The following is a 27,306-nucleotide window of genomic DNA, read 5'->3' as shown; positions in this document are numbered from 1 at the left end:
AAATAAGAATTGCGAGAAAAAAGTCTGAATTGTGAGTTATAAAGTTGTGATGGCGAGAAAAAAATCAGAATTGAGAGGGAAAAAAAGTTTCAATTGCGAGAAAAGTCAGAATTGCGAGGAAAAAATGGTAAGAATTGCAATAAAAAAGGCCAGAATTGTGAATTTTAAAGTCGCAATTGCGGGAAGTCACATTTAAGAGAAAAAGTCAGAATTGTGAGAAAAGTCAGAATTGTGAGGAAAAAAGGTCAGAAGTGCGCGTTATAAAGTCGCAATGGCGAGAAGTTAGATTTGCGGGAAAAAAGTTAGAATTGTGAGTTATAAAGTCCCAGAAAAAAAATCTGAATTCTGTGATTGTCGCAATTGCGAGAAATGTCAGAATTGCAAGAAAATAAATCTGAATTGCGTGATTGTTGCAATTGCGAGAAAAAAGGTCAGAATTGTGAGTTATAAAGTTGCAATTGCGAGAAAAAGGTCAGAACTGCAAGAAAAAAAATCTGAATTGTGTGATTTGAATAATATAGTCGCAATTGTGCCGTTCAAATGATGGCGGTAAGACTGCTATATTATAGCTTAGCTGGAGTGTATTTGAGAACAGACGTACGATCTCTGAGCGCGGCGAGTAGAGGATGTTGTGGAAGGAAGTGTTGGCCGGCCGCAGCAGAGTCCAGACGGAGCACGCCTTCTCCTGGACGCGCCGCTCCTCGCGCTCCTTTACGCTGTTGCACAGGAACGTCCCAAACAGACACGAGTACGTGTGCTGCACCAGCTTCACCTAGAGACACACAAACAGCCACATTAGTGAACGGAGATCGTGGAGCTAAACAAGCCTTGATCGTAGCAATCACGATGAGTACCAGAAAGGCCTCGTTGAACTCAAAGGAGCAGGGGAACTGCCTCTGGAGCTGATGAACACAGTCCAGCCACTGCAGGAACACAGGACATCGCTCGTTCAGATCGTCCGCACTCTCGCCGTGACCACAGCGGTCGCCGAACTTATGACCGTAATCCAACCACTCCGTCTCCACCAGCACCTGGAAACCCTGCGGAGACCAAACAACAACTCTCTGATGCTTCCGTGATCGGGAAAACACAAACGTACACTTTCAGAATAACAATGAGGTTCAAACTCTCCATTTCAGGGAATCGATTCAGAACTCGCAGGCAAAGATTCTTCTATGATAACTACGGAAGATTGTTTCAATAACAGGATAAAAAAGGTATTTTGCGACTTTTTATCTTAAATTGCAGAATTGCGAAATATAAAGTCGCAATTGCAAGAAAAAAAAATCTGAATTGCGAGAAGTCCGAATCTGAATTTTAAAGTTGCAATTGGGAGAAAAAGGTCAGAATTGGATAATATAAAGTCTCAATGGCGAGAAAAGTAGTCAGAATTGTGAGTTATAAAGTTGCGACTGCGAGAGAAAAATTTGAATTTCGAGAAAAAATTCGGAATTGCGTGATATAAAGTCAGAATTGCGAGAAGTCAGATTTGCGAGAAAAAAAGTTAAGAATCGCAATAAAAAATTTGGAATTGCGTGATATAAAGTCAGAATTGCAAGAAAAAAGTCAAAAGTGAGCGTTATAAAGTCACAATTTCGAGAAAAGTCAGAATTGCGAGGAAAAAGGTAAGAATTGCAATTAAAAGGCCAGGTTTGTGAGTAATAAAGTTGCGATTGCGAGACTAAAATCTGAATTGCGTGATATAAAGTCACAATTGCAAGAAAAAGTCAGAAGTGCGCGTTATAAAGTCACAATTGGGAGAAAAAAGTCTGAATTGCGGGGAAAAAAGGTAAGAATTGCAATAAAAAATTCCAGAATTGTGAATTTTAAAGTTGTAATTGCAAGAAAAAAAGTCAGAAGTGCGCGTTATAAAGTAACAATTGCAGGAAGTCAGATTTGCGAGAAAAAAGTCATAATTGCAATAAAAAAGGCCAGAATTGTGAATTTAAAAGTTGCAATTGTGAGAACAAATTCTGAATTGCGTGATATAAAGTCGCAATTGTGAGAAAAAAGTCAGAAGTGCGTGTTATAAAGTCGCAATTGCGAAAAGTCAGATTTACGAGAAAGAAGTGAGAATTGTGAGTTATAAAGTTGCGATTGCGAGAAAAAAATCTAAATTGCGAGGAAAAAAGTGAGAATGGTAAGTTATAAAGTTGCGATTACGAGAAAAAAATTCGGAATTGCGTGATATAAAGTCGCACAGAAGTGCGCGTTATATTGAATTGTGTGATTGTTGCAATTGCGAGAAAAAAAAGTCAGAATTGCGAAGAAAGTCAGAAGCGAGCGTTATAAAGTCGCAATTGCGAGAAATAAATCTGAATTGTGTGATTCACAATTGCGAGAAAAAGTGTCACAATAGCAAGGAAAAGTCAGAATTACGTAATATTCAAAATTGTGAGAAAAAAAAAGTTTTAAACGTTTTTTACTCTGTGGCGGGAACAAGCTTCCAAAGCTAACATCAAAAACACAGCATTTTATATTTCTACATAAATATCGCCCTTTATTAGTATTGTTATATTGGTGCATAAAGTAAATGATTAAAGGGTTAGTTCACCCAAAAATGTAAATTGTGTGATTAATGACTGAGCCTCATGTGGTTGGACACCCGTCAGACCTCCGTTCATCTTCAGACACAAATGAAGATATTTTAGTGTAAATCTGATGCTCTGAAAGGCCTCCATTGGCTCAACTTTACACTCTCAAGACCCTTAAAAGACACTAAAGACTAAAGTTACAAAGTCCATCTCACTACAGCGGCTCTACAATAACTTTATGAAGACGAGAATAGTTTCTGTGCGCAAAAAAACCCTAAATAACGACTTATATAGTGATGACGATTTCAAAACACGGCATCATGAAGCTTCGAAGCGTTATGAATCAGTGAGTCGATTCAGCAGTTTGAAGCGTTATGAATCAGTGAGTCGATTCAGCAGTTTGGAGCGTTATGAATCAATGAGTCGATTCAGCAGTTTGGAGCGTTATGAATCAGTGAGTCGATTCAGCAGTTTGAAGCGTTATGAATCAGTGAGTCGATTCAGCAGTTTGGAGCGTTATGAATCAGTGAGTCGATTCAGAACTTTGGAGCGTTATGAATCAGTGAGTCGATTCAGCGGTTTGAAGCGTTATGAATCAGTGAGTCGATTCAGCAGTTTGAAGCGTTATGAATCAGTGAGTCGACTCAGCAGTTTGAATCGCCAAATTTCAGCAGTTTGTCGGTTTGACACGCGATCCGAATCATGATTCGACTCACTGATTCATAACGCTTCGAAGCTTCATGATGCCGTGTTTTGAAATCGTCATCTCTATATAAGTCGTTATTTAGGGTTTTTTTGCGCAGAAACTATTGTCGTCTTCATAAAGTTATTGTAGAGCCGCTGTAGTGAGATGGACTTTGTAACTTTAGTCTTTAGTGTCTTTTAAGGGTCTTGAGAGTGTAAAGTTGAGCCAATGGAGGCCTTTCAGAGCATCAGATTTACACTAAAATATCTTCATTTGTGTCTGAAGATGAACGGAGGTCTGACGGGTGTCCAACCACATGAGGCTCAGTCATTAATCACACAATTTACATTTTTGGGTGAACTAACCCTTTAAATGTATTTTACTTAGTGCACTAAAGATTTTGAATCTACTAGGCTACAACCCTATGATTACACAAGCATGCTATTCTTCTGCAGACAGACCTTGATGGTCCTGTAGAAAGGGTCCAGCAGCAGTTTGGACAGAGCCACGATCTGAGGCGTCCTGTCCCAGCCATCAGAGCAGTGGACCAGCACCGGCCGGCCGTCCCGATCCACTGCCTTCACCACCAGAAGAGACGCTTTCAGCAGCAGAGACAGATGCTGCAGCCATTTTGTGCCCTCCAACGCTGACAGCCAGCTGATCGGAGAACAGAGGGAAGCATGAGAGGGATGCTGGATATATGATGCTCCATATGCAGCAATACTCACTTGACCGGATCAGGGACTTGAGCGCAGAGAGTCCGCAAACACTGGAAGCTCTTCCGGATGGAGTGGATGTTGGCCATGGCCATGAACATCACCTCACAGTTGGGATAGTACTCTACAGGAAGCACAGAGGACGCTTGAGAGGGAGCGTGATAGCATGTTTTCTGCAACTAGCATCTGCTCTGCTTTAAATGATTAAATGTATTTTACTTAGTGCACTAAAGATTTTGAATCTACTAGGCTACAACCTAAAAAAGTCAGAATTGCGAGAAAAAAGGCCAGAATTGTGAATTTTAAAGTTGCAATTACGAGAAGTCAGAATTGAAAGAAAAAACACCAGAATTTTGAATTTTAAAGTTGCAATTGCGAGAAAAAAAGTCAGAAGTGCGCGTTATAAAGTCGCAATTGCGAGAAGTCAGATTTACGAGAAAAAAGGTCAGAATTGTGAGTTTTAAAGTCGCAATTGCGAGAAGTCAGATTTACGAGAAAAAAAATTCAGAATTGCGAGAAAAAAGTCAGAAATGCGCGTTACAAAGTCGCAATTGTGAGAGAAAAAGTCAGAATTGCGAGGAAAAACGGCAGAATTGTGAATGTCGCAATTGCGAGAAAAAAGGCAGAAGTGCGCGTTATAAAGTCGCAATTGCGAGAAGTCAGATTTACGAGAAAAAAGTCTGAATTGTGAGTTATAAAGTTGTGATTGCGAGAAAAAAAATCTGAATTGCGAGAAGTCAGAATTGCAAGGAAAAAAGTTAGAATTGTGAGTTATAAAGTTGCGATTGCGAGAAAAAAAGTCAGAAGTGCGCGTTGTAAAGTCGCAATTGTGAGAAAAAAGTCAGAATTGCAAGGAAAAAGTCAGAATTGTGAGTTATAAAGTTCCAATTGCGAGGAAAAAACAGAATTGCGAGAAGTCAGAATTGCGAGGGAAAAAAGGTCAGAATTGTGAGTTTTAAAGTCGCGATTGTGAGAAAAAAATTCTGAATTGCGAGAAAAAAGTCAGAAGTGTGCGTTATAAAGTCGCGATTGTGAGAAAAAAATCTGAATTGCGAGGAAAAAAGGTCCGAATTGTGAGTTTTAAATTTGTGATTGCAAGGGAAAAAAAACTAAATTGCGAGAAAAGTCAGAATTGCGAGGAAAAAAGTCTGAAATTGTGAGTTATAAAGTTGCGATTGCGAGAAAAAAAATCTGAATTGCGAGAAAAGTCAGAATTGCGAGGAAAAAAGGTCAGAATTATGAGAAAAAAGTCAGAAGTGCGCGTTATAAAGTCGCAATTGCGAGAAAAAAATCTGAATTGAGAGAAAAAAGTTAGAATTGTGAGTTATAAAATTGCGATTGTGAGAAAAAAAATTCTGAATTGCATGATATACAGTCGCAATTGCGAGAAAAAGGTCAGAAATGCAAGAAATAAATCTGAATTGTGTGATTCAAAATTGTGAGAAAAAAAGTCAAAAACTTTTTTTACTCTGTGGCGGGAACAAGCTTCCAAAGCTAACATCATGGAAGCACAGAGGACGTTTGAGAGAGACAGTGATAGCATGTTTTCTGCAACTAGCATCTGCTGTGCATTACCTGGGCACTCACAGCCGCCTCCTTTCGCCCGATTGGCTACTGCAGCCGCGTACGACCGGGCGTCCATTATTAACAGCTTCTGAGGGGGCGTGGCACTCGGCTCCGCCTCTACGTTCCCATTGGCCATGTGAGGGTCTGATGTGAAAACAGGAAGGGAATGAGCAGCTGCGGTGAGGGAGCAGGAACACTCGTCGCGCTCTCTTACCTTTAGCGTGATGATGAACGCATGAGCCGTTCGTCTGCGCTGCGCCCGAGGCCGGATCCGTAACGCAGGCTTTAGCGATAGCTTCTACCAAACGCTCATCGTCAGCATTTCGCCAACCCCACCAGCTGACCTCTGGCTGCCCGCATCGACCAATCACAGCGCCCGAACTCTGGTGTCTGGGCCAAAGGTTCAGATAAAGCTGAGTGACACATGCCAGTGCATTGACGTGGTGAATTACAGTGATAATCACAATAAACTATTCTAGCCAATCACAGAAGGGGCTAAGTTATAAAGTCGCAATTGCGAGGAAAGTCAGAATTGCAAGAAAATAAATCTGAATTGTGTGATTGTTGCAATTGTGAGAAAAATCTGAATTGCGAGAAAAAGGTCAGAATTCGCGAGGAAAAAAGTCAGAATTGTGAGTTTTAAAGTTGTGATTGAGAGAAAAAAATCAGAGAGAAAAAAAGGTCAGAATTGTGAGTTTTAATGTTGTGATTGCGAGAAAAAAAATCAGAATTGCGAGGGGAAAAAAGTTGCAATTGCGAAAAAAAAAGGTAAGAATTGCAATAAAAAAGGCCAGAATTGTGAATTTTTAAGTCGCAATTGCGAGAAGTCACATTTACGAGAAAAAAGTCAGAATTGTGAGAAGTCAGAATTGCAAGGGAAAAAAAATCAGAATTGAGAGAAAAAAGGCAGAAGTGCGCGTTATAAAGTTGCAATGGCGAGAAGTCAGATTTGCGAGAAAAAAGTCTGAATTGCGAGAAAAAAAGTTAGAATTGTGAGTTATGAAGTCGCAATTGCGAGAAAAAGAATTGCAAGAAAAAAAATCTGAATTGTGTGATTGTCGCAACTGCGAGAAATGTCAGAACTGCAAGAAAATAAATCTGAATTGCGTGATTGTTGCAATTGCGAGAAAAAAGGTCAGAATTATGAGTTATAAAGTTGCAATTGTGAGAAAAAGGTCAGAAATGCAAGAAAAAAAATTGTAATTTGAATAATATAGTCGCAATTGTGCGAGAAAAGAGGTGATGATGTAGAAGTGGGCGTCGATCTTCTTCTGCAGAGGCGTGTCTTTCATCACACTATGACATCATACTGGGACAAAATCCGAAACGAGTTGTTTTTGGACTAACACAGAAGTTTTGAGTTCTGAAACTTATATTTTATATAGTGAAATGATCTATTATACGCCAAAAGATTGATTTCTCAATTCATGACCCCTTTAATTCTTGTGTGATTGTGTGCTATCCGAGCTGTAAAGTGTGGTTTGTGCTCTATGGGTGGTTATGCAACTTGAGATGTTTTTCTAAAGAAGTGAGCAAGAACAGTCCCTTCACAAAATGGCAGCTGAGAAACACCTGTAAACGACAGCCGGGATTCTCTTCCAGGATCTGAACGCCGCCACGCTCTCCAGCTCCTGGTCTGTGACCGCGGCGGGCACGATGATCTGCTCTGGGTAACTGGCACAAACCCTGAGAGATCAGAAACACACACACACACACACTCACGTCTGGTGATGAAGCATGTTTGGCTGCTCGTGCGAGCGGTTGGTGTGTGTCAGGTGTGTCACCTGTAGTTGCTGTTGATGTTGGAGATTCTCCAGGCACTGTGTGTGTCGAAGCCCATCCTCTCCAGCTCTCGCTTAAACCTCCGCTGGTGTCCTCCTGCAAACACACACACACACACACATCAGGAGAAACTCATGCTTTACTGGGAATATTCCCTGATTTACAGAAGGAGAGTGTGTTTGTTTGTTTGTTTGAGTGGATCTTTCATCAAGACGTCTTTTATTATTTTTAATACACGACTCAGGATTTATCTGATAATTCAGTTCACACTTATTTTCATGTTAAAACACATTAAACCTGGCACCAGTGTTATTTTAGTATTATTTATATACTAGTTATATAGTTTTGAATTAGGTTTTATTTTTATATTTCATTAAAAAAAAATTTAATTGATTTATACATTGTGCTTTTGTCATTTTTATTAGGTTTTATTAAAACTATGACACTTTAGAGTTTTTTTCCTTTTAGTTTTTAATATATAAATTAATGTGTACGTATATATACTTTTATTTCCTTATTTGTGTATAATTGTATTTTTTCAATATTATTATTTTTTTCATTTATTTATTCATATATGCATTTATTTCTAAATTTTTTGTTTCTGCATTTATTTATTTCCACATTTATTTATTTTCAGATTTATTTATTTCTACATTTTTATTTCTACATTTATTTATTTCCACATTTATTTATTTCTACATTTTTTTATTTCTACATTTCTATTTCTAAATTTTTTTTCTACACTTATTTATTTCTACATTTATTTATTGCTACATTATTTATTTCTAAATTTTTCTTTCTACATTTATTTATTTCTACATTTTTATTTCCACATTTATTTATTTCTACATTTTTTTATTTCCACACTTTTTATTTCTACATTTTTTATTTCTATATTTATTTATTTATACATTTTTTTATTTCCACATTTATTTATTTACTTCTACATTTATTATTTATACATTTATTTACGTCTACATTTACTATTTATACTTTTTTATTTCTATATTTATTTATTTATACTTTTTAATTTCCACATTTATTTATACATTTATTTACTTCTACATTTATTATTTATACATTTATTTCTACATTTGTTTATTTATACATTTGTTTATTTATACATTTATAAAAAAAAATATTTCCACATTTATTTTTGTTTTGTTTTTATATTTCTTTGTATATTTATTCATATATTTTTTTATTTTTTTACATTTATTTATGTGTTTATTAATTTCTTATTTTGGCAACTTTGGCATTCCATAGTCATTTTAGCGCTTTAGCTTAAACATATTTCAATTAGTCGCCAAGCCAACATCTCTACTTTTCTACTAATCTAATATTTATATTTTATTTCAGCTTTATCTAAATGATCAAAATAGTTTTAGTAAACTATAATAACTCTGCCTAGCATAACAAGTTTGAGATTTTCATGAGATTGCAGCAAAGGAGAACGATTTTAAATGAACTAATAATGAATTTAAACTAAATTGAATTTGGTTACGGTGTAATTATATATTAAAGTACTGTGTGATATTAAGGATTAGGGTTTGGTTGAGGGTTAGTTGCATGTAATTATGCATCATGTTCTGTTATTACTATAGTAAGTGCATGTAACAATGACACTGTAAAATAAAGTGCTATCATAAATAAAGCTTTATCAGAGCTCAACAGCCTCATCCTCATTCACTGGAGGAGAACGACATGAGGGTGAGTAAATGAGTGAGAATCTGCAAAAACAGCCCTGAAGTGTGTGTGTACCTGCACGGCAGATCCCATCATGCATCTCTCTGTCCTCAGCGGACACACTCGCGCTACACGAGAGAAAGGCGAAGGCGAAGAGCTGCTCCAGACGGGCCGGCGGCCGCACGACTGCGCTAATCCTCCTCAGCCAATCCTGACACTGCTCCGGCGACAGGAAGTTACACCTGAACACAGCAGGTACACTTCACACACTTCAGAGCATCAGGCGGTATTTAAAGTAGATGCACCGATCGTGATTTTACATGGCCGATTCCGATACCGATTTTTTTCTTCTTTTTTTTTTTACACAATAAAAGAATGAAAGTATACATGAACAAGATGTTTATTTGGTATTTAACAGGCTAAATTGGCATTTGGCTAATGAAAACAAGTCCGCAATCTGAAATTAACAGGAGATTGAATTGGAAATGAAAAGGCTGAAAGGTGAAATTAAAGGCAACAACTGCATATTCTACAATCCAAACAAAGATGTTACTTAAATCAGCATTTGTTTTTAAATTCAGTGTAAAGAAAAAAAGTCTTTACCAGTTAAATTAAATAAAACCAAAGTATATAATTGTTCCAAAATGTTAAAGGTCCCATGGCATGAAATTTTCATTTTATGAGGTATTTCAACATTAATATGAGTTCCCCTAGCCTGAATATTGTCCCCAAGTGGATAGAAATGTTGATCGGTGTAAACCCGAGTTCTGGCTGTCTCTCTCTGCCTTTGAGAAAATGACAGGCCAGACGAGCCAATCCTGAAGTCTCCTGGTTTGACGTCCAAGCAGGAACGGTTTCCTCCCTTTCCTCCGCCCAGAGAATCTGCCACGCCCATGCAAACACTCGAGAGATCATTAACCTTACTTGTGAACGAGTGAACTGGCAGTTTCTCAGTGTTTGGATGTACAAATGAAAACAGAAGTCTTTCTTCAGTTCCTTCTGATCTGTGATCAGTGATTTCTTAAGTGTAGCTTATTATTTATTATTTGTGGACACGCAGCAGCTTCTCTCTCTCCCGACAGAACAGTGTTTTCGTGTTTTCTATCTTGTGAGTCAGTGTTTTTGTACGTCCTTGTCGCGTCTATCGGTTCTAAAATGTGCATACAGTCTTTTCTGTTTAACATCAGCAGTCACGTCTTTAGAGATAAACTTCACGCACGCCGAAGCTCGGCCTTCAACATCCCCGACCCCCAGTACTGCATCTGGCCCACAGCGGAGGAGCCAAACACGGCGTGAGATTAAGCAGAAGGAGGGTAAGCGTGAGGGTATCCGGCTAGGCTAGCCAGCTTTCCCCACAATAAACTGGATTACATTCGATTACAGCTGTTGTGTCTTTGTTTGCGCTGTGTAAGTTACTCAATGCGCGTCAATGACACTATTCATATGATTGGAACATATCTAGAAATAATGCTATACTCAACACTTACTAACTCGTTCATCTCGACAGCTGTAATGGTACATTGCATGTGTTACAAAGTTGGTAGAATAATGATGAAGACGGACTCGGTGTGACTGGGACTCGTGTTTATTCAGAACTCTCAAATACAAACACAATAAACTCGCGCTGACTGACAGCGCTCTCATAACTCAGTAGTTACTATAAATAACTTTGTTAGCAATCGCAACCGTCTCCGTGATGTCCGGTTCGCGAACGAATCATTCTTTTGAATCGGTTCTTTTTAGTGAACCGAACCAGTTCACCAAATCGGACTGAATCGTTCTAAACGGTTTGCGTCTCGAGTCAGCGCTGATCCATAATTTACTAAAGTTACTAACTTTCTGACATGAGTGACAGCCCCTCCGACTAGAAATAAACTAATAACCTGAAGTATATGCTAGTAACTACAACAGTTCACCCTGAACTGAGACATGCTGAGAGAACTGATGAGAAGTGAACACAGGTCCATCCGTCTCTCTGGCAGACTCGTGCCTGCTCGTGCCTCGTTAAACCACGCCCCCTCCGCTCATTTAAAATGCAAAGATGTCAGCCAATCACAACAGTGGGCGTTTTTACTGAAGTCTCACAGTAGACACGCCTCTTGAAGCAGGGCATTCAGCCACAGGGCAAACAGCAGTATAGAAAAAATGCCTTTTATTTCTAAATTATGACATTTTATGATGTAAAAATCATACTAACAATATAAGTACACCTCAGAAAACACTATAAAATAATAGAAAAATGCCATGCCATGGGACCTTTAAATCAAATAATGTTTAGTGCAACGAAAAAAACTAAGATGCTACTGCAGGTGCTTTTTAAATCAAATTAAGTCAATGTCATTTTAAGGTAAAATAAAAATGATCATCCTATAGGCTACAGCAGTGTTTCTAAAGTGCAGCATGTTCTTCTTTAGGCTACAAAAATAAGTATTTCGGCTTTGTCACAAGTTAGTCTGTTTCGTTCTCATCCGATCCAACACGTGAGAAGCTGAACAAACGCTCACACTTGAGCAGGCGGAGAGGTAAGCTTGCGCAACTTCAGCTCGCGCAATTTCAGCTCGCGCAACTTCGGCTCGCGCAACTTCAGCTCGCGCAATTTCAGCTCGCCCAACTTCAGCTTGCCCAACTTCAGCTTGCCCAACTTCAGCTCGCCCAACTTCAGCTCACGCAACTTCAGCTCGCCCAACTTCAGCTCGTGCAACTTTTGCTCGCGCAATTTCAGCTCGCGCAACTTAAGCTCGCGCAATTTCAGCTCGCCCAATTTCAGCTCGCCCAACTTCAGCTTGCCCAACTTCAGCTCGCCCAACTTCGGCTCGCCCAACTTCGGCTCGCCCAACTTCAGCTCGCCCAACTTCAGCTTGCCCAACTTCGGCTCGCGCAACTTCGGCTCGCGCAACTTCGGCTCGCTCAACTTCAGCTCGCCCAACTTCAGCTCGCGCAACTTCAGCTCGCGCAACTTCAGCTCGCGCAACTTCAGCTCGCCCAACTTCAGCTCGCCCAACTTTAGCTCGCCCAACTTTAGCTCGCCCAACTTCAGCTCGCCCAACTTCAGCTCGCCCAACTTCAGCTCGCCCAACTTCAGCTCGCCCAACTTCAGCTTGCACAGGAAAGCAGCTCTTCATTCCCTTCAGTGTATCTCGTCTCTTCCCTCTAACACACAAGTGACATGTTTTGCGAATGATTGCAATATAGGCGTATGTGCACGCGGGCGCACTTCCGGAAAAACCGGCAGAAAAATACAAAGAAAACCGGCCGAATGCGATCGCGCGCTAGAAGCAAAAACCGGTCGGTTCCGATTTTTGGCCGGTCAACCGGTGCATTTAAAGTGCACTTTCCCCATACCAACTCACTATTTACACTACAAAACGCCATAGGGACGCACCTTTAAGGCCTGTTCACACCGGGACGATTTTCGCACGCGTTTATCGCCGACGTTTAACGCCTCGGGACTAAACAATGGGCGCCAATGTGAGTGTTCACACCGATGCGCAAAACGCCAGGCGTAAAAGCGTCATTTTTAAAAAAACGCCTCGGGTTAGTTTTTTTATTTTGACGCGGCGCGTAAAAAACTGTCCGACCAATGAGATCGGCGCTTTTGTTCACGTGCCTGGAGCTGCTGAAGTGACAGTAAAACACGACTTGGTGGCGCTCAAGCACAAAACGGTCTTGCCGAGCACACATTGATACGACGAAGAAGTAGTAAGTAGACAAAGAAGAAGATGAACTGCTAATGCTGCTCGCCAGTTAGCAAAAAGTGTGTGAATGGTTTTGTCCATATACATAATATGTCTATGGTTTTGGCAAGCAGGTAAATACTGTCTCTCTTCTCCTTCTGTGTGACAAGCGAGTGTCAGAGGCTTAAAGAGCCGCAGCACCATCTTGTGTACCGGGAGCGCATCTACTGAATGTGCACGTTCACTCTGCGCATCGCCAGTGAAAATCGCTTGGGTGTGAACACTCAAGACGCGCCGAAAAACGGCACGAAAAACGCTGGCGATAAGCGCGCGCGATATTCGTCCCGGTGTGTACAGGCCTTTACTCTCCTAATGCACATTATTCTACACAGACTCACCTGATGACCTTGCAGTCTTTGCAGGTGAGGTGCAGTTGGGTCAGATCACGACACTCCACACTTTCGATCAGCTGCAGCGGGACCTGAACACCACAAAAACATCACAATTGTGTCTTTAGGCCTTGGGGGAGGAGAGAGAGCGAGTTAGACCAGGGGCGGATTTTGTGATTTGGGGGGCGAAATAGAGGAATGGGGCCCTATATAGAATTGACCTATCGGTAAGCCCCGCCCCCCTTAGTTACTGTTGCTAACTCGGACAAACAAACAGAGTTGCTGTATCTTTTACAATAACAGCTGTCAGTGTGAAAACCTTATCCTGAGATGTTTTTGGACACAGAATGTAGCGTATATCCCGTCAGAATGATGGCCAAACTTTACTGATGGTTTATCAAGTTTATTGCATCGTTATTCATTCCAAAAAATCATCGTAAGAGCTGAACAAACAAAGCATAAGAAGTGCGCATTAACGTCTCATTCACAAACTCTCTCTCTCTCTGTTGCATTACCTTTAACATACACAGCAAATTACACAAATAACAGTAAACACACATACACACAGAGCTTATGACTTTTGGGGGGTGCAGTTAATAACTGGTAAACTTTGTATCTGCAAAACAACTCCGATAAACTGCGAGCGAGCTCTTCCTTTCACTATAATTCCCATCAAAATAAGATAATGTAGACCTTAAACATATCTAAAATTTAATTAATTTACACATAACCAGTTTAATATGGAGAGGCACTGAAATGTGTTTTTGACCTACAGTGTTAACTTACATGACGTGAGAACAGTTCGTTATTTCGGTTTGTATGTTAGCAGGGACTTTAATCGTAACTTAACGAGAGTTTGACAAACAGAAAATCCTCTCAGGACACCTGGAGTCAGTGTTGCAGTTCCTCAGACACGACATTTGAGCATTTTTGTAGCATAAACACCATCAAATCGATGAGAGCTTCGGATTTTCCAATGTTCCTCTATGGCGCTGAAACCTAAAGATGTCCGAGTTCCGGTCCCGGCGCAACTGATACTCAACTGCTATTGGCTCATCTGCGTTCGAGGGGAGGGGCTTACCGATAGGTCATTTGCACACTTACAACCTTGAGGTTATTTTCACTGTTGTGATTATTGTTGCTGCTCCCCTCCACCCCCACACATTTAAAATAGACTGAAGGAAATTATTACACAAATAAGAATTATTTCAACCAAAACTGAAATGTGTCTGTGTGAAAAGTAACTGTGCATCTACTCGGGTCCTTCACAGAAACGAGCGAGCGCCATTTAAAACGATAAACATAATACGTATTTAATTTAGGGCTGTCAAAAGATTAATCGCGATTAATCGCACCCAAAATAAAAGTTTGTGTTTACATAATATATGTGTGTGTACTTTGTTAATTATTATTTATATATAAATACACACACAAGCATGTATATATTTAAGAAAAAAATAATATTTTTATATATAAAACATATATATTTATATATATTATAGATTATATAAATGTATATACATGCAAATATTTCTTAAATATATACATGAGTGTGTGTGTATTTATATATAAATAATAATTAACAGAGTACACACACACATATATTATGTAAACACAAACTTTTATTTTGGATGCAATTAATCGCGATTAATCTTTTGACAGCCCTAGTTTAATTATAACTTCAGATGCATGATATGTTCATTTGTAGAGCCCTATGAAATCAGTTTTATTTATTTTTCCAAATTCCGGAGAAAAAAAATGTCCAGATTCCTTTTTTTATTTTTTATCCTGGATGGTTATATAATATTTTATTAATCAAAAAGCATGTCTAATTAATTGAAATCATTTATTAAAAGTTACACAAAATATACACTTACAATGCTGGGTTAAAAATAACCCAAGTTGGGTTGAAAATGGACTAACCCAGCAATTGGGTTGTTTTAAGCAAACATTTAATTGGGTTAAAACAAACCAATTGCTGGGTTAGTCCATCAGTTTTGAGTGTCATTGTTTGTCTAGAGCTGGTGTGTTGCTGATGACTCCAGCTTGTATGTACTTGTGTACTTTATGTTCGTTCATCATCTTTTTCGCTAAGCATTATTTTGCTTTGCTTCTGCTATGATAGAGACATCCACTCTTGCATTGCGTCTGTCTGGGTTGATTTCAAATATCAACAGTGTTTCTCAGAAATCACTTACTGCACCTTTAATTAGATTAAAGGGTTGGTTCAGCCAAAAATGTAAATTGTGTGATTAATGGCTGAGCCTCATGTGGTTGGACACCCGTCAGACCTCCGTTCATCTTCAGACACAAATGAAGATATTTTAGTGTAAATCTGATGCTCTGAAAGGCCTCCATTGGCTCAACTTTACACTCTCAAGACCCTTAAAAGACACTAAAGACTAAAGTTACAAAGTCCATCTCACTACAGCGGCTCTACAATAACTTTATGAAGACCAGAATAGTTTTTGAGCGCAAAAAAACCCTAAATAACGACTTATATAGTGATGACGATTTCAAAACACGGCATCATGAAGCTTCAAAGTGTTATGAATCAGTGAGTCGAATCATGATTCGGATCGCGTGTCAAACCGCCAAACTGCTGAAATTTGGCGATCCAAACCGCTGAATCGACTCACTGATTCATAACGCTTCAAACTGCTGATTCGATTCACTGATTCATAATGCTCCAAACTGCTGATTTGACTCACTGATTCATAACGCTTCAAACTGCTGAATCGATTCACTGATTCATAACGCTTCAAACCGCTGAATCGACTCACTGATTCATAACGCTTCAAACTGCTGATTCGACTCACTGATTCATAACGCTCCAAACCACTGAATCGATTCACTGATTCATAATGCTTCAAACTGCTGATTCGACTCACTGATTCATAATGCTTCAAACTGCTGATTCGACTCACTGATTCATAACGCTCCAAACCGCTGAATCGACTCACTGATTCATAACGTTTCAAACTGCTGATTCGACTCACTGATTCATAATGCTCCAAACTGCTGATTCGACTCACTGATTCATAACGCTTCAAACTGCTGAATCGATTCACTGATTCATAACGCTTCAAACCGCTGAATCGCCTCACTGATTCATAACGCTTCAAACTGCTGATTCGACTCACTGATTCATAACGCTTCAAACCGCTGAATCGACTCACTGATTCATAACGCTTCAAAGCTTCATGATGCCGTGTTTTGAAATCGTCATCACTATATAAGTCGTTATTTAGGGTTTTTTTGCGCACAGAAACTATTCTCGTCTTCATAAAGTTATTTTAGAGCCGCTGTAGTGAGATGGACTTTGTAACTTTAGTCTTTAGTGTCTTTTAAGGGTCTTGAGAGTGTAAAGTTGAGCCAATGGAGGCCTTTCAGAGCATCAGATTTACACTAAAATATCTTCATTTGTGTCTGAAGATGAACGGAGGTCTGACGGGTGTCCAACCACATGAGGCTCAGTCATTAATCACACAATTTACATTTTTGGGTGAACTAACCCTTTAACTAAACTCAGTGCAGAGATAGACTCCGCCCACACGCTCTTCTGATTGGCTGTGATTGATATTGTCGCATCTGCTGTGGAGAGACAAACTGCTGGTTTCGTTCTGATATTGTGTTTCTCGCATTTCACGAGAATCTGAGATCTCGGCACGGATGTTCGGGTGTTGTTGCGTGAAACACTTACATTGATGGCGTTCTCTTGGAGCTTGATGTGAAGGCGGTAGCTGGTTAAGGCAATGATAGGCTCCTCCTCCCTCCTGACCTGTTCCACACACTCGCCGTGCAGCAGCGGGAACACCACCTGCCATTACACACACCATATGAAAACATGTATGTTCGAAAAATGTTTGTTGAAAAACTTTTTTTCAGACGAGATGACAAAGTCACCGTCATCTGCATTAATTTTTTATCGCCTTTTTTCCCGTATAATATCTTTTAGTAATTATCACAAATTGGGTATCATTCGAAAGCTTACACACTCAAAATTCATCCTGTGAAAACCGTTTTGAAATCGGACGTTGCGTTACCATGGAAACGGTACTCGAAATTCTTCTAGCGGGCTCCTCCCCCGACTTTATAAACGACTTTATAATCAAAATCTTTTCTAATCTTGACAAAACACATATCGTCGGAAAGCTCTGAGTCTCAAGGGTCCATATTTTGTGATGAAGTGATATTTGGACATACATTTTGTCATTTGTTACAGGAAAATGCATTAAAAAAAAAAAAATTTAAATGTGTGTGACACCCGGTGGCTATTTTTGGTACAGCGCCTTAACAAAATCTCAATTTTTGTGATATCAACTTCAAATTTGGAACACAACTTGGTTAGACATATGGCTTTGATTTTACAGTAAATTTAGAGTAAATTGTTTTTTGTAAATATATATTTTATATAAATTAAAAAATATTTAGTACAGTATTTTTAATTTACAGTAAATTTAAACTTCCATAACTTTGTCATACTTTCATATTTTGAATTATCTGCTGAGTGTCTTTAAAACAAACCAAATTTAGGTCTATATTCCAAAGCATTCTTGAATTACAGTGCTTTATGTTTGGATAGTGCATTTTCATGTCTATTCTCAATAAGGGGCAAGAACACATTTTCTATCTGTATCTTTGCAATCTGGCAACCCTGCACACGCTCTCTCTGAGGAAGAACCGCGAATGGTCTGAAAACACAGACAAACACGTAAGCTGGAGTTTATTGATCTCCATTTGAGACATTCTGCTTAAATAAAAGTGTCATTCATTCAGTGTGTTCCTTCACGAGCCGCTTCTGTGCATAAATCTGCAATCAAATCTTCGGTGATGAACTGCACTCTCAGAAAAAAAAAAGGTACAGTGGAGGTACAATGTTATTCCTTGGGGAACTAAACGTATAACTGTACCTTTAAAGGTACACAATTGGTCCTTAGGGTTCAATTATACCATTGTTTTCCTCACTTAGAGCTGAAGTAGGCAAGTTCAGTCCAAATGAGTCCTGCACAGTTTGGCTCCAACCCTGAAAGACGTCTATAGAAGCTCTTATTGAGAATTAACAGAGCTTTAGATGCTGATGTGTTATTGAGAATATCAGCATTATGGAGATCAGTGTTTCCTTTAGCTGGTCATCATTATGGATATCAGTGTTTCCTTTAGCTGGTCACCATTATGGAGATCAGTGTTTCATTTAGCTGGTCACCATTATGGAGATCAGCGTTTCCTTTAGTTGATCGCCATTATGGAGATCAGTGTTTCCTTTAGTTGGTTACCGTTATGGATATCAGTGTTTCATTTCGTTGGGCAGTTTGACTCTTGGCTTTTATGTGAGTGGTTATGTGGTATTTGTTACAGTGTTAAAAACAAATAAAAAGAAGCCATGCACAACAAATATCATGAAGAAAAAGTTTGACTAAACTCATTATATATATATATTCAATAATGTGTTTTCCTTTAGTTGGTCACCATTGTGATGATCAGTGTTTCCTTTAGTTGATCACCAATATGGAGATCAGTGTTTCATTTTGTTGGGCAGTTTGACTCTTGGCTTTTATGTGACTTTGTGTTTTGTTACAGTGTTAAAAAAAAGACGTAATCTGTTCAAATAAAAAAAAGCCATGCACAAAAATTATCATGAAGAAAATGTTTGACTAAACTCATCACTGACTAAAACTATTAAAGGTCCCATGGCATGAAATTTTCATTTTATGAGGTATTTCAACATTAATATGAGTTCCCCTAGCCTGAATATTGTCCCCAAGTGGATAGAAATGTTGATCGGTGTAAACCCGAGTTCTGGCTGTCTCTCTCTGCCTTTGAGAAAATGACAGGCCAGACGAGCCAATCCTGAAGGCTCCTGGTTTGACGTCCAAGCAGGAACGGTTTCCTCCCTTTCCTCCGCCCAGAGAATCTGGCACGCCCATGCAAACACTCGAGATCATTAACGTTACTTGTGAACGAGTGAACTGGCAGTTTCTCAGTGTTTGGATGTACAAATGAAAACAGAAGTCTTTCTTCAGTTCCTTCTGATCTGTGATCAGTGATTTCTTATGTGTAGCTAATTATTTATTATTTGTGGACACGCAGCGACTTCTCTCTCTCCCGACAGAGCGGTGTGTTCGTGTTTTCTATCTTGTGAGTCAGTGTTTTTGTACGTCCTTGTCGCGTCTATCTGTTCTAAAATGTGCATACAGTCTTTTCTGTTTAACATCAGCAGTCACGTCTTTAGAGATAAACTTCACGCACGCCGAAGCTCGGCCTTCAACATCCCCGACCCCCAGTACTGCATCTGGCCCACAGCGGAGGAGCCAAACACGGCGTGAGATTAAGCAGAAGGAGGGTAAGCATGAGGGTATCTGGGCTAGGCTAGCCAGCTTTCCCCAGAATAAACTGGATTACATTCGATTACAGCTGTTGTGTCTTTGTTTGCGCTGTGTAACGTTACTCAATGCGCGTCAATGACGCTATTCATATGATTGGAACATATCTAGAAATAATGCTATACTCAACACTTACTAACTCGTTCATCTCGACAGCTGTAATGGTACATTGCATGTGTTACAAAGTTGGTAATAATGATGAAGAGGACTCGGTGTGACTGGGACTCGTGTTTATTCAGAACTCTCAAATACAAACACAATAAACTCGCGCTGACTGACAGCGCTCTCATAACTCAGTAGTTACTATAAATAACTTTGTTAGCAATCGCTTCGTCTCCGTGATGTCCGGTTCGCGAACGAATCATTCTTTTGAATCGGTTCTTTTTAGTGAACCGAACCAGTTCACCAAATCGGACTGAATCGTTCTAAAAGGTTCGCGTCTCGAGTCAGCGCTGATCCATAATTTACTAAAGTTACTAACTTTCTGACATGAGTGACAGTCCCTCCGACTAGAAATAAACTAATAACCTGAAGTATATGCTAGTAACTACAACAGTTCACCCTGAACTGAGACATGCTGAGAGAACTGATGAGAAGTGAACACAGGTCCATCCGTCTCTCTGGCAGACTCGTGCCTGCTCGTGCCTCGTTAAACCACGCCCCCTCCGCTCATTTAAAATGCAAAGATGTCAGCCAATCACAACAGTGGGCGTTTTTACTGAAGTCTCACAACAGACACGCCTCTTGAAGCAGGGCATTCAGCCACAGGGCAAACAGCAGTATAGAAAAAATGCCTTTTATTTCTAAATTATGACATTTTATGATGTAAAAATCATACTAATAATATAAGTACACCTCAGAAAACACTATAAAATAATAGAAAAATGCCATGCCATGGGACCTTTAATAAATAATATCCACCAACAATACTTTGCCACAGACCAGACATTCTGAATTCTGATTTTTAAACACATTCTAAGGGGAAAAAAGTTTAGACGCACACAGATATCCAGAATCAGCACAGGAATTTCAACAATGGTGACATACTTAATGCTGCAATGCATGCTGGGAGCCATGAGTTTATACTGTAGTGGTTGGAGCTAAACTCTGCAGGACATCAGCTCTCTAGGACCGAACTTGCCGACCCCTGATTTAGAGGTACAAAAATATACCCTTAAGGGTCCCACCCCAGTGACGGCCACTTGTACCTTAAAAGGTACACTTTTGTGCTCTTTTTTTGTTTTTGAGAAATGTTGTTTTTCTGTTGTTTTAATAGAAAAACATTCATGTAATTTGGATTTCTAGGAATTCTTGTATATGATAAATATCCCCTAAATAATCAGGAAACTAGATGATGGCAGCATGACGAAAATGTACGTTTTCACAAGACTAAAATGCTCAGACATTTAGTCGACTAAATACACAGGACTAAATAAAAAAAATATCTGACGAAATTAACACTAATTAATATATTACTAGAAGTACATTCAAATGTAGTATAGTAATATATTTCTGTCAATGTCGAACCGGACATTACGCAGACTTCGTATTTTAATAGCCGCCTTTTTGCATATTAATATTCCCAGTCACATTGATTAAAGGTGCAGTGTGTAATATTTATGAGGATCTATTGACAGAAATGCAATATAATATCGATAACTATGTGTTCAGTGCTGTATAAAGTTGTGTTTATGACCTTAGAATGAGCCGTTTCTATCTACACACACACATTTTGTGCCGCCATGTTTCTACGGTAGCCCTAAAGGGACAAAATTCTCTACAGAGCGCTAGCTACTCTCTGCAGTCTCAGACGACACATCTTTGTCCTGTGTCAGCCACCGTAGCTTCACTATTGAGTGGGTGCAATTCACAACCTCACCACTAAAACTTACACACTGCACCTTTAAATAATACAATTGTTATGCATTAAATTAAATTTTTATGACTGTATTCTGCGATTCCGTCCTTGTTTTATGCATCGCTGAAATTAAAGTGCTCTATATTACATATGAACTTCTCAAAAAAGAGCCCACAAAACCAAAAAAGGGTAAATTTTTGGAAATTGAGATTAAAATATCATCTGAAAGTAGGGCTGTCAAAAGATTAATTGCGATTAATCACATCCAAAATAAAAGTTTGTGTTTACATAATATATGTGTGTGTGTACTGTGTATAATTATTATGTATATATAAATACAAACACATTCATGTATATATTTAAGAAATATTTGCATGTATATACATTTATATAATTTATATTATATATAAATATAAATATTTTATATATAAATATAATAAATTTTTCTTAAATATATACATGCTTGTGTGTGTTTTTATATATAAATAATAATTATACACAGTACACACACATATATTATGTAAACACAAACTTTTATTTTGGATGTGATTAATCGCGATTAATCTTTTGACAGCCCTATCTGAAAGCTGAATAAATAATATTTCCATTGTTAGGATAGGACAATATTAGGAAAATCTGGAATCTGAGTGTGCAAAAACATCTAAACATTGAGAGAATTTAACGTTTTTCTTCCTGGAATATGATCTTAATATCCTGATGTTTTTTGGGAGAAAAGAAAAATTATAATTTTGACTCGTTCAATGTGACAAGTGAAGTCTTTGAGTGAGTCATTGAATCATTCACTCAAGAGATTTGTTCAAAAACACAGATTCATCCAGTAATGAAACAAGTGAAGTCTTTGAGTGAGTCACTGAATCATTCACTCAAGAGATTTGTTCAAAAACACTGATTCATCCAGTAATGAAACAAGTGAAGTCTTTATGAGTGAGTCATTGAATCATTCACTCGTGAGATTTGTTCAAAAACACTGATTCATCCAGTAATGAAGTCTTTATGAGTGAGTCATTGAATCATTCACTCCAGAGATTCGTTCAAAAACACTGATTCATCCAGTAATGAAACAAGTGAAGTCTTTATGAGTGAGTCATTGAATCATTCACTCAAGAGATTCATTCAAAAACACTGATTCATCCAGTAATGAAGTCTTTATGAGTGAGTCATTGAATCATTCACTCAAGGGATTCATTCAAAAACACTGATTCATCCAGTAATGACACAAGTGAAGTCCTGGAACATGATCTTAATATCCTGATGATTTTTGGGATAAAAGAAAAATGATAATTTTGACTCGTTCAATGTATTGTTGGCTATTGGCACAGATATACCCGTGAGATGCAGGACTGCTGTTGAGGTCAAGGGTCACACATGAACAATAAAAACAGCAGATGGTGTTCTTCCTAAACCAGTACCTGTTGGTCCTCCACCACAGGGCTCCCATGGGCCTCCAGACTCTGCCCCTCTTCAACCTGCACAACACAAGCGGGGCATGTGATCAGATCAGGGTCATCAGGGGTCAGGGGTCAGGGGTCAGAGAGTTGTGTAAATGAGGGTTATAGTCTCACCATGGCCCCGGGCGGCTGGGCAGAGAGGATCCGCAGGCCACAGGCCACCTGAGAGACGCACAATATACTGTAATCATCAATAACTGCACACCGTACTGTAATACATGAGCGCATTTTAAATCGGACCATCCCAAAAGATTTCCCTCCATCCACTTCACAAACACAATCAATGAAACGTTTCATAATCAATGAGCCGTTCGGCTGTTCAGGAGATCAATAGAGTGACCGCATTAGATGAGACTCGACCTATAGATCGTTTGGATTTACCCTATACACACACACACACACACACACACTTAAACCAAGAGAAAACAAGAAATTACATTTTATTTGTGAGTCATTGAATCATTCACTCAAGAGATTTGTTCAAAAACACTGATTCATCCAGTAATGAAGTCTTTATGAGTGAGTCATTGAATCATTCATTCAAGAGATTCGTTCAAAAACACTGATTCATCCAGTAATGAAACAAGTGAAGTCTTTATGAGTGAGTCATTGAATCATTCACTCAAGAGATTTGTTCAAAAACACTGATTCATCCAGTAATGAAGTCTTTATGAGTGAGTCATTGAATCATTCACTCGAGAGATTCGTTCAAAAACACTGATTCATCCAGTAATGAAACAAGTGAAGTCTTTATGAGTGAGTCATTGAATCATTCACTCAAGAGATTTGTTCAAAAACACTGATTCATCCAGTAATGAAACAAGTGAAGTCTTTATGAGTGAGTCATTGAATCATTCACTCAAGAGATTTGTTCAAAAACACTGATTCATCCAGTAATGAAACAAGTGAAGTCTTTATGAGTGAGTCATTGAATCATTCATTCAAGAGATTCGTTCAAAAACACTGATTCATCCAGTAATGAAACAAGTGAAGTCTTTATGAGCGAGTCATTGAATCATTCACTCGAGAGATTCGTTCAAAAACACTGATTCATCCAGTAATGAAACAAGTGAAGTCTTTATGAGTGAGTCATTGAATCATTCACTCAAGAGATTTGTTCAAAAACACTGATTCATCCAGTAATGAAACAAGTGAAGTCTTTATGAGTGAGTCATTGAATCATTCACTCGAGAGATTCGTTCAAAAACACTGATTCATCCAGTAATGAAACAAGTGAAGTCTTTATGAGTGAGTCATTGAATCATTCACTCAAGAGATTTGTTCAAAAACACTGATTCATCCTGTAATGAAACAAGTGAAGTCTTTATGAGTGAGTCATTGAATAATTCACTCGTGAGATTTGTTCAAAAACACTGATTCATCCTGTAATGAAACAAGTGAAGTCTTTATGAGTGAGTCATTGAATCATTCACTCAAGAGATTTGTTCAAAAACACTGATTCATCCTGTAATGAAACAAGTGAAGTCTTTATGAGTGAGTCATTGAATAATTCACTCGTGAGATTTGTTCAAAAACACTGATTCATCCAGTAATGAAACAAGTGAAGTCTTTATGAGTGAGTCATTGAATCATTCACTCAAGAGATTTGTTCAAAAACACTGATTCATCCAGTAATGAAACAAGTGAAGTCTTTATGAGTGAGTCATTGAATCATTCATTCAAGAGATTCGTTCAAAAACACTGATTCATCCAGTAATGAAACAAGTGAAGTCTTTATGAGCGAGTCATTGAATCATTCACTCGAGAGATTCGTTCAAAAACACTGATTCATCCAGTAATGAAACAAGTGAAGTCTTTATGAGTGAGTCATTGAATCATTCACTCAAGAGATTTGTTCAAAAACACTGATTCATCCAGTAATGAAACAAGTGAAGTCTTTATGAGTGAGTCATTGAATCATTCACTCGAGAGATTCGTTCAAAAACACTGATTCATCCAGTAATGAAACAAGTGAAGTCTTTATGAGTGAGTCATTGAATCATTCACTCAAGAGATTTGTTCAAAAACACTGATTCATCCAGTAATGAAACAAGTGAAGTCTTTATGAGTGAGTCATTGAATAATTCACTCGTGAGATTTGTTCAAAAACACTGATTCATCCAGTAATGAAACAAGTGAAGTATTTGAGTGAGTCACTGAATCATTCACTCAAGAGATTCAGAGATTCATCAAAAACACTGATTCATCCAGTGATGAAACAAGTGAGTCATTGAATCATTCACTCAAGAGATCCGTTCAAAAACACTGATTCATCCTGTAATGAAACAAGTGAATTCTTTATGAGTGAGTCACTGAATCATTCACTCAAGAGATTCATTCAAAAACACGGATTCATCCAGTAATGAAACAAGTTAAGTCTTTGGGTGAGTCATTTAATCATTCACTCAAGAGATTTGTTCAAAAACACTGATTCATCCAGTAATGAAACAAGTCTTTATGAGTGAGTCATTGAATCATTCACTCAAGAGATCCATTCAAAAACGCTGATTCATCCAGTAATGAAACAAGTGAAGTCTTTATAAGCGAGTCATTGAATAATTCACTCATTCAATCTGTTTATTTTTTTAATAATTCACATTTCTCCAGAATCGTAACACTCTGAGATTTATGAATGATGATAAACCGAGTCATGTAAGGTCTCACCGATCTTTACGGCACCCGAGGAGGTGTTTATAACTGCAATACGTCTTCTCATCTATATCTCAGAGGATATTAATTAATATAATATTAATGTTAGCATAACACATGCTGTTCATTCTGAGGTCATTTATGCATCAGAAAAGCAAATCTTCCTCTATAGCACACATGCACTAACATGCACACATTCCATGCATTGCATTTCTGACACATGACGTTACAGTGAAGATCTACAGACCTGGATCTGGTTCTGGATCTGGTTCTGGATCTGGTTCTGGTTCTGGATCTGGTTCTGGATCTGGTTCTGGATCTGGATCGGTCTCTCTCTGTGTGTGGAGCAGATGCTCAAAGAAAGAAAGACTGCAAGAGATAATAACACAATCACACAAATTGGAAAAAAAAATGGAAAATGCTATATATAGTGCAACATGCACCAATCAAGCATAACATTATGACCTAATATTAGGGTTAGAGTCAGTTTTGGAGATGCTCTGACCCGTCACAATCTGGCCCAAACTCGCTCAAATCCTTACTCTTGCCCATTTCTCCTGCTTCTAACACATCAACTCTGAGGATAAAATGTTCACTTGCTGCCTAATATATCCCACCCACTAACAGGAGATCAGTGTTATAGTGTTTTGCCTGATCTGTGTATTTACACAATGATATATGGAGCAACATCGGGTCATGTGACAATGTTTCACACTCTCTGTTTGTGAAAAAACAACGTCATTATTCTCAAATATAGCATATTAAATACATATTACATCTTATTAATGAGTGTCAGACTTGCTGGAGGAAAGTAGGCCGTGCCTGACCTTATATAACCTGATCAAAAACAAGATTATAAAGGAAACAGGTTTTGCATCAGCAGCTTCTGAAGGGCAGGTCAAACCTGCCAATGTATACTAATCAAAGAAAGGGTTATGCAAACAAAAAGCACACGCTAATATTAAACAAACCATACACAATGACAGATATGTGCTTTTCAACCCTGCAGACGTGCTTCAGTGAGACTGACACTATTGCAAATACTGCAACTCAAATAGTCCATTTGCAAAGGTGGGTCAGATAAAAACAAACACCTACACTTATTTATTATGAGTATGGTGTTTCCAGAACACTTCAAACCTCGCGAGGTCAGGTTAAAACTGTACACTAAGACTCTGAATGAGTCGAGTATGCCCAAAAACTGCAGTTTACCAAGTGTACAGTCTAGATAGGTGCCCTAAAGTGGACTAGCTGGCTAGGTTTAGCTAGGTTTGACCATCATTAAACTGACAGCTCGACCTGCTGCAGGAACAGTGCACAGGTTATCAAACATGTTACTCAGAGTTACACACACACATCTGTCGTTAGATCTCGATGAGAGCGTTTGTTGTTGTCGTTTATGTTTGTTGTTGTTGTTGTTGTGGAGGGCGGAACCGTCACCCGGCACCGAAACCCGTCAATAAAGCCGCTGCAATCGCCGTACACTCACCTGCTTTACGAGCTGATCGCAGAAGATGAGCGTTGTTGCGGTAAAACCGGAGTAAAACCAGACAAGACACGGTAAACGGAATGTAAACATTGAGTGTAATCCGCTCTACACCGCCATGACGCTCCCCTCTCAGCTGCGGGTCATGTGACGCCACGACGTCGTGACGCAATCACGCGGAAGCGCGTCGTGTGGAGACGGTTAAAACAAATCAATTTATTAATAAAGAATTGTTCATATTAATAGGAACTGCGAATGAATAATACATATGTATTCATTTATTAAATGTACTTGTTCCGTTTTTTACGGTCTATGGTTCTGATAGTGGAGAAAGGATCTGTTATACGTTATAATTAATAAAGATGTATTTATATTAATAGAGCAACATTACGGTCTTGAGTGCCATTACTATCGGAGATTCTTTGAATA

At 38.6% G+C, this 27,306-nt stretch overlaps 1 protein-coding gene across 2 annotated transcripts in view; it reads right to left on the bottom strand.

The window, feature by feature from the left end:
- The window catches only part of LOC307125703 (phosphatidylinositol-3,5-bisphosphate 3-phosphatase MTMR3), a 44,285-nt gene extending 17,279 nt beyond the window's left edge, over positions 1–27,006 (bottom strand). For both annotated transcript variants that reach the window (XM_079815769.1, XM_079815770.1), the window contains exons 1-15: positions 26,881–27,006; positions 25,639–25,760; positions 22,857–22,904; positions 22,704–22,760; positions 16,736–16,852; positions 13,042–13,124; positions 9,045–9,211; positions 7,286–7,379; positions 7,074–7,187; positions 5,716–5,891; positions 5,511–5,645; positions 3,948–4,059; positions 3,681–3,876; positions 855–1,040; positions 602–772 (exon numbers count right to left, since the gene is read on the bottom strand). In XM_079815769.1, the coding sequence (XP_079671895.1) occupies positions 602–772; positions 855–1,040; positions 3,681–3,876; positions 3,948–4,059; positions 5,511–5,645; positions 5,716–5,891; positions 7,074–7,187; positions 7,286–7,379; positions 9,045–9,211; positions 13,042–13,124; positions 16,736–16,852; positions 22,704–22,760; positions 22,857–22,859 (1,611 nt within the window). In that variant the 5' untranslated portion in view covers positions 22,860–22,904; positions 25,639–25,760; positions 26,881–27,006. The remainder of the gene's footprint in view (positions 1–601; positions 773–854; positions 1,041–3,680; positions 3,877–3,947; positions 4,060–5,510; positions 5,646–5,715; positions 5,892–7,073; positions 7,188–7,285; positions 7,380–9,044; positions 9,212–13,041; positions 13,125–16,735; positions 16,853–22,703; positions 22,761–22,856; positions 22,905–25,638; positions 25,761–26,880) is intronic.
- Positions 27,007–27,306: the final 300 nt, after the last annotated feature.

Source organism: Gobio gobio, assembly GCF_949357685.1.
Source record: "Gobio gobio genome assembly, chromosome: 4".
In the NCBI taxonomy this organism is placed as follows: Eukaryota; Metazoa; Chordata; class Actinopteri; order Cypriniformes; family Gobionidae; genus Gobio; species Gobio gobio.
This window is presented reverse-complemented; position numbering and strand designations above follow the sequence as displayed.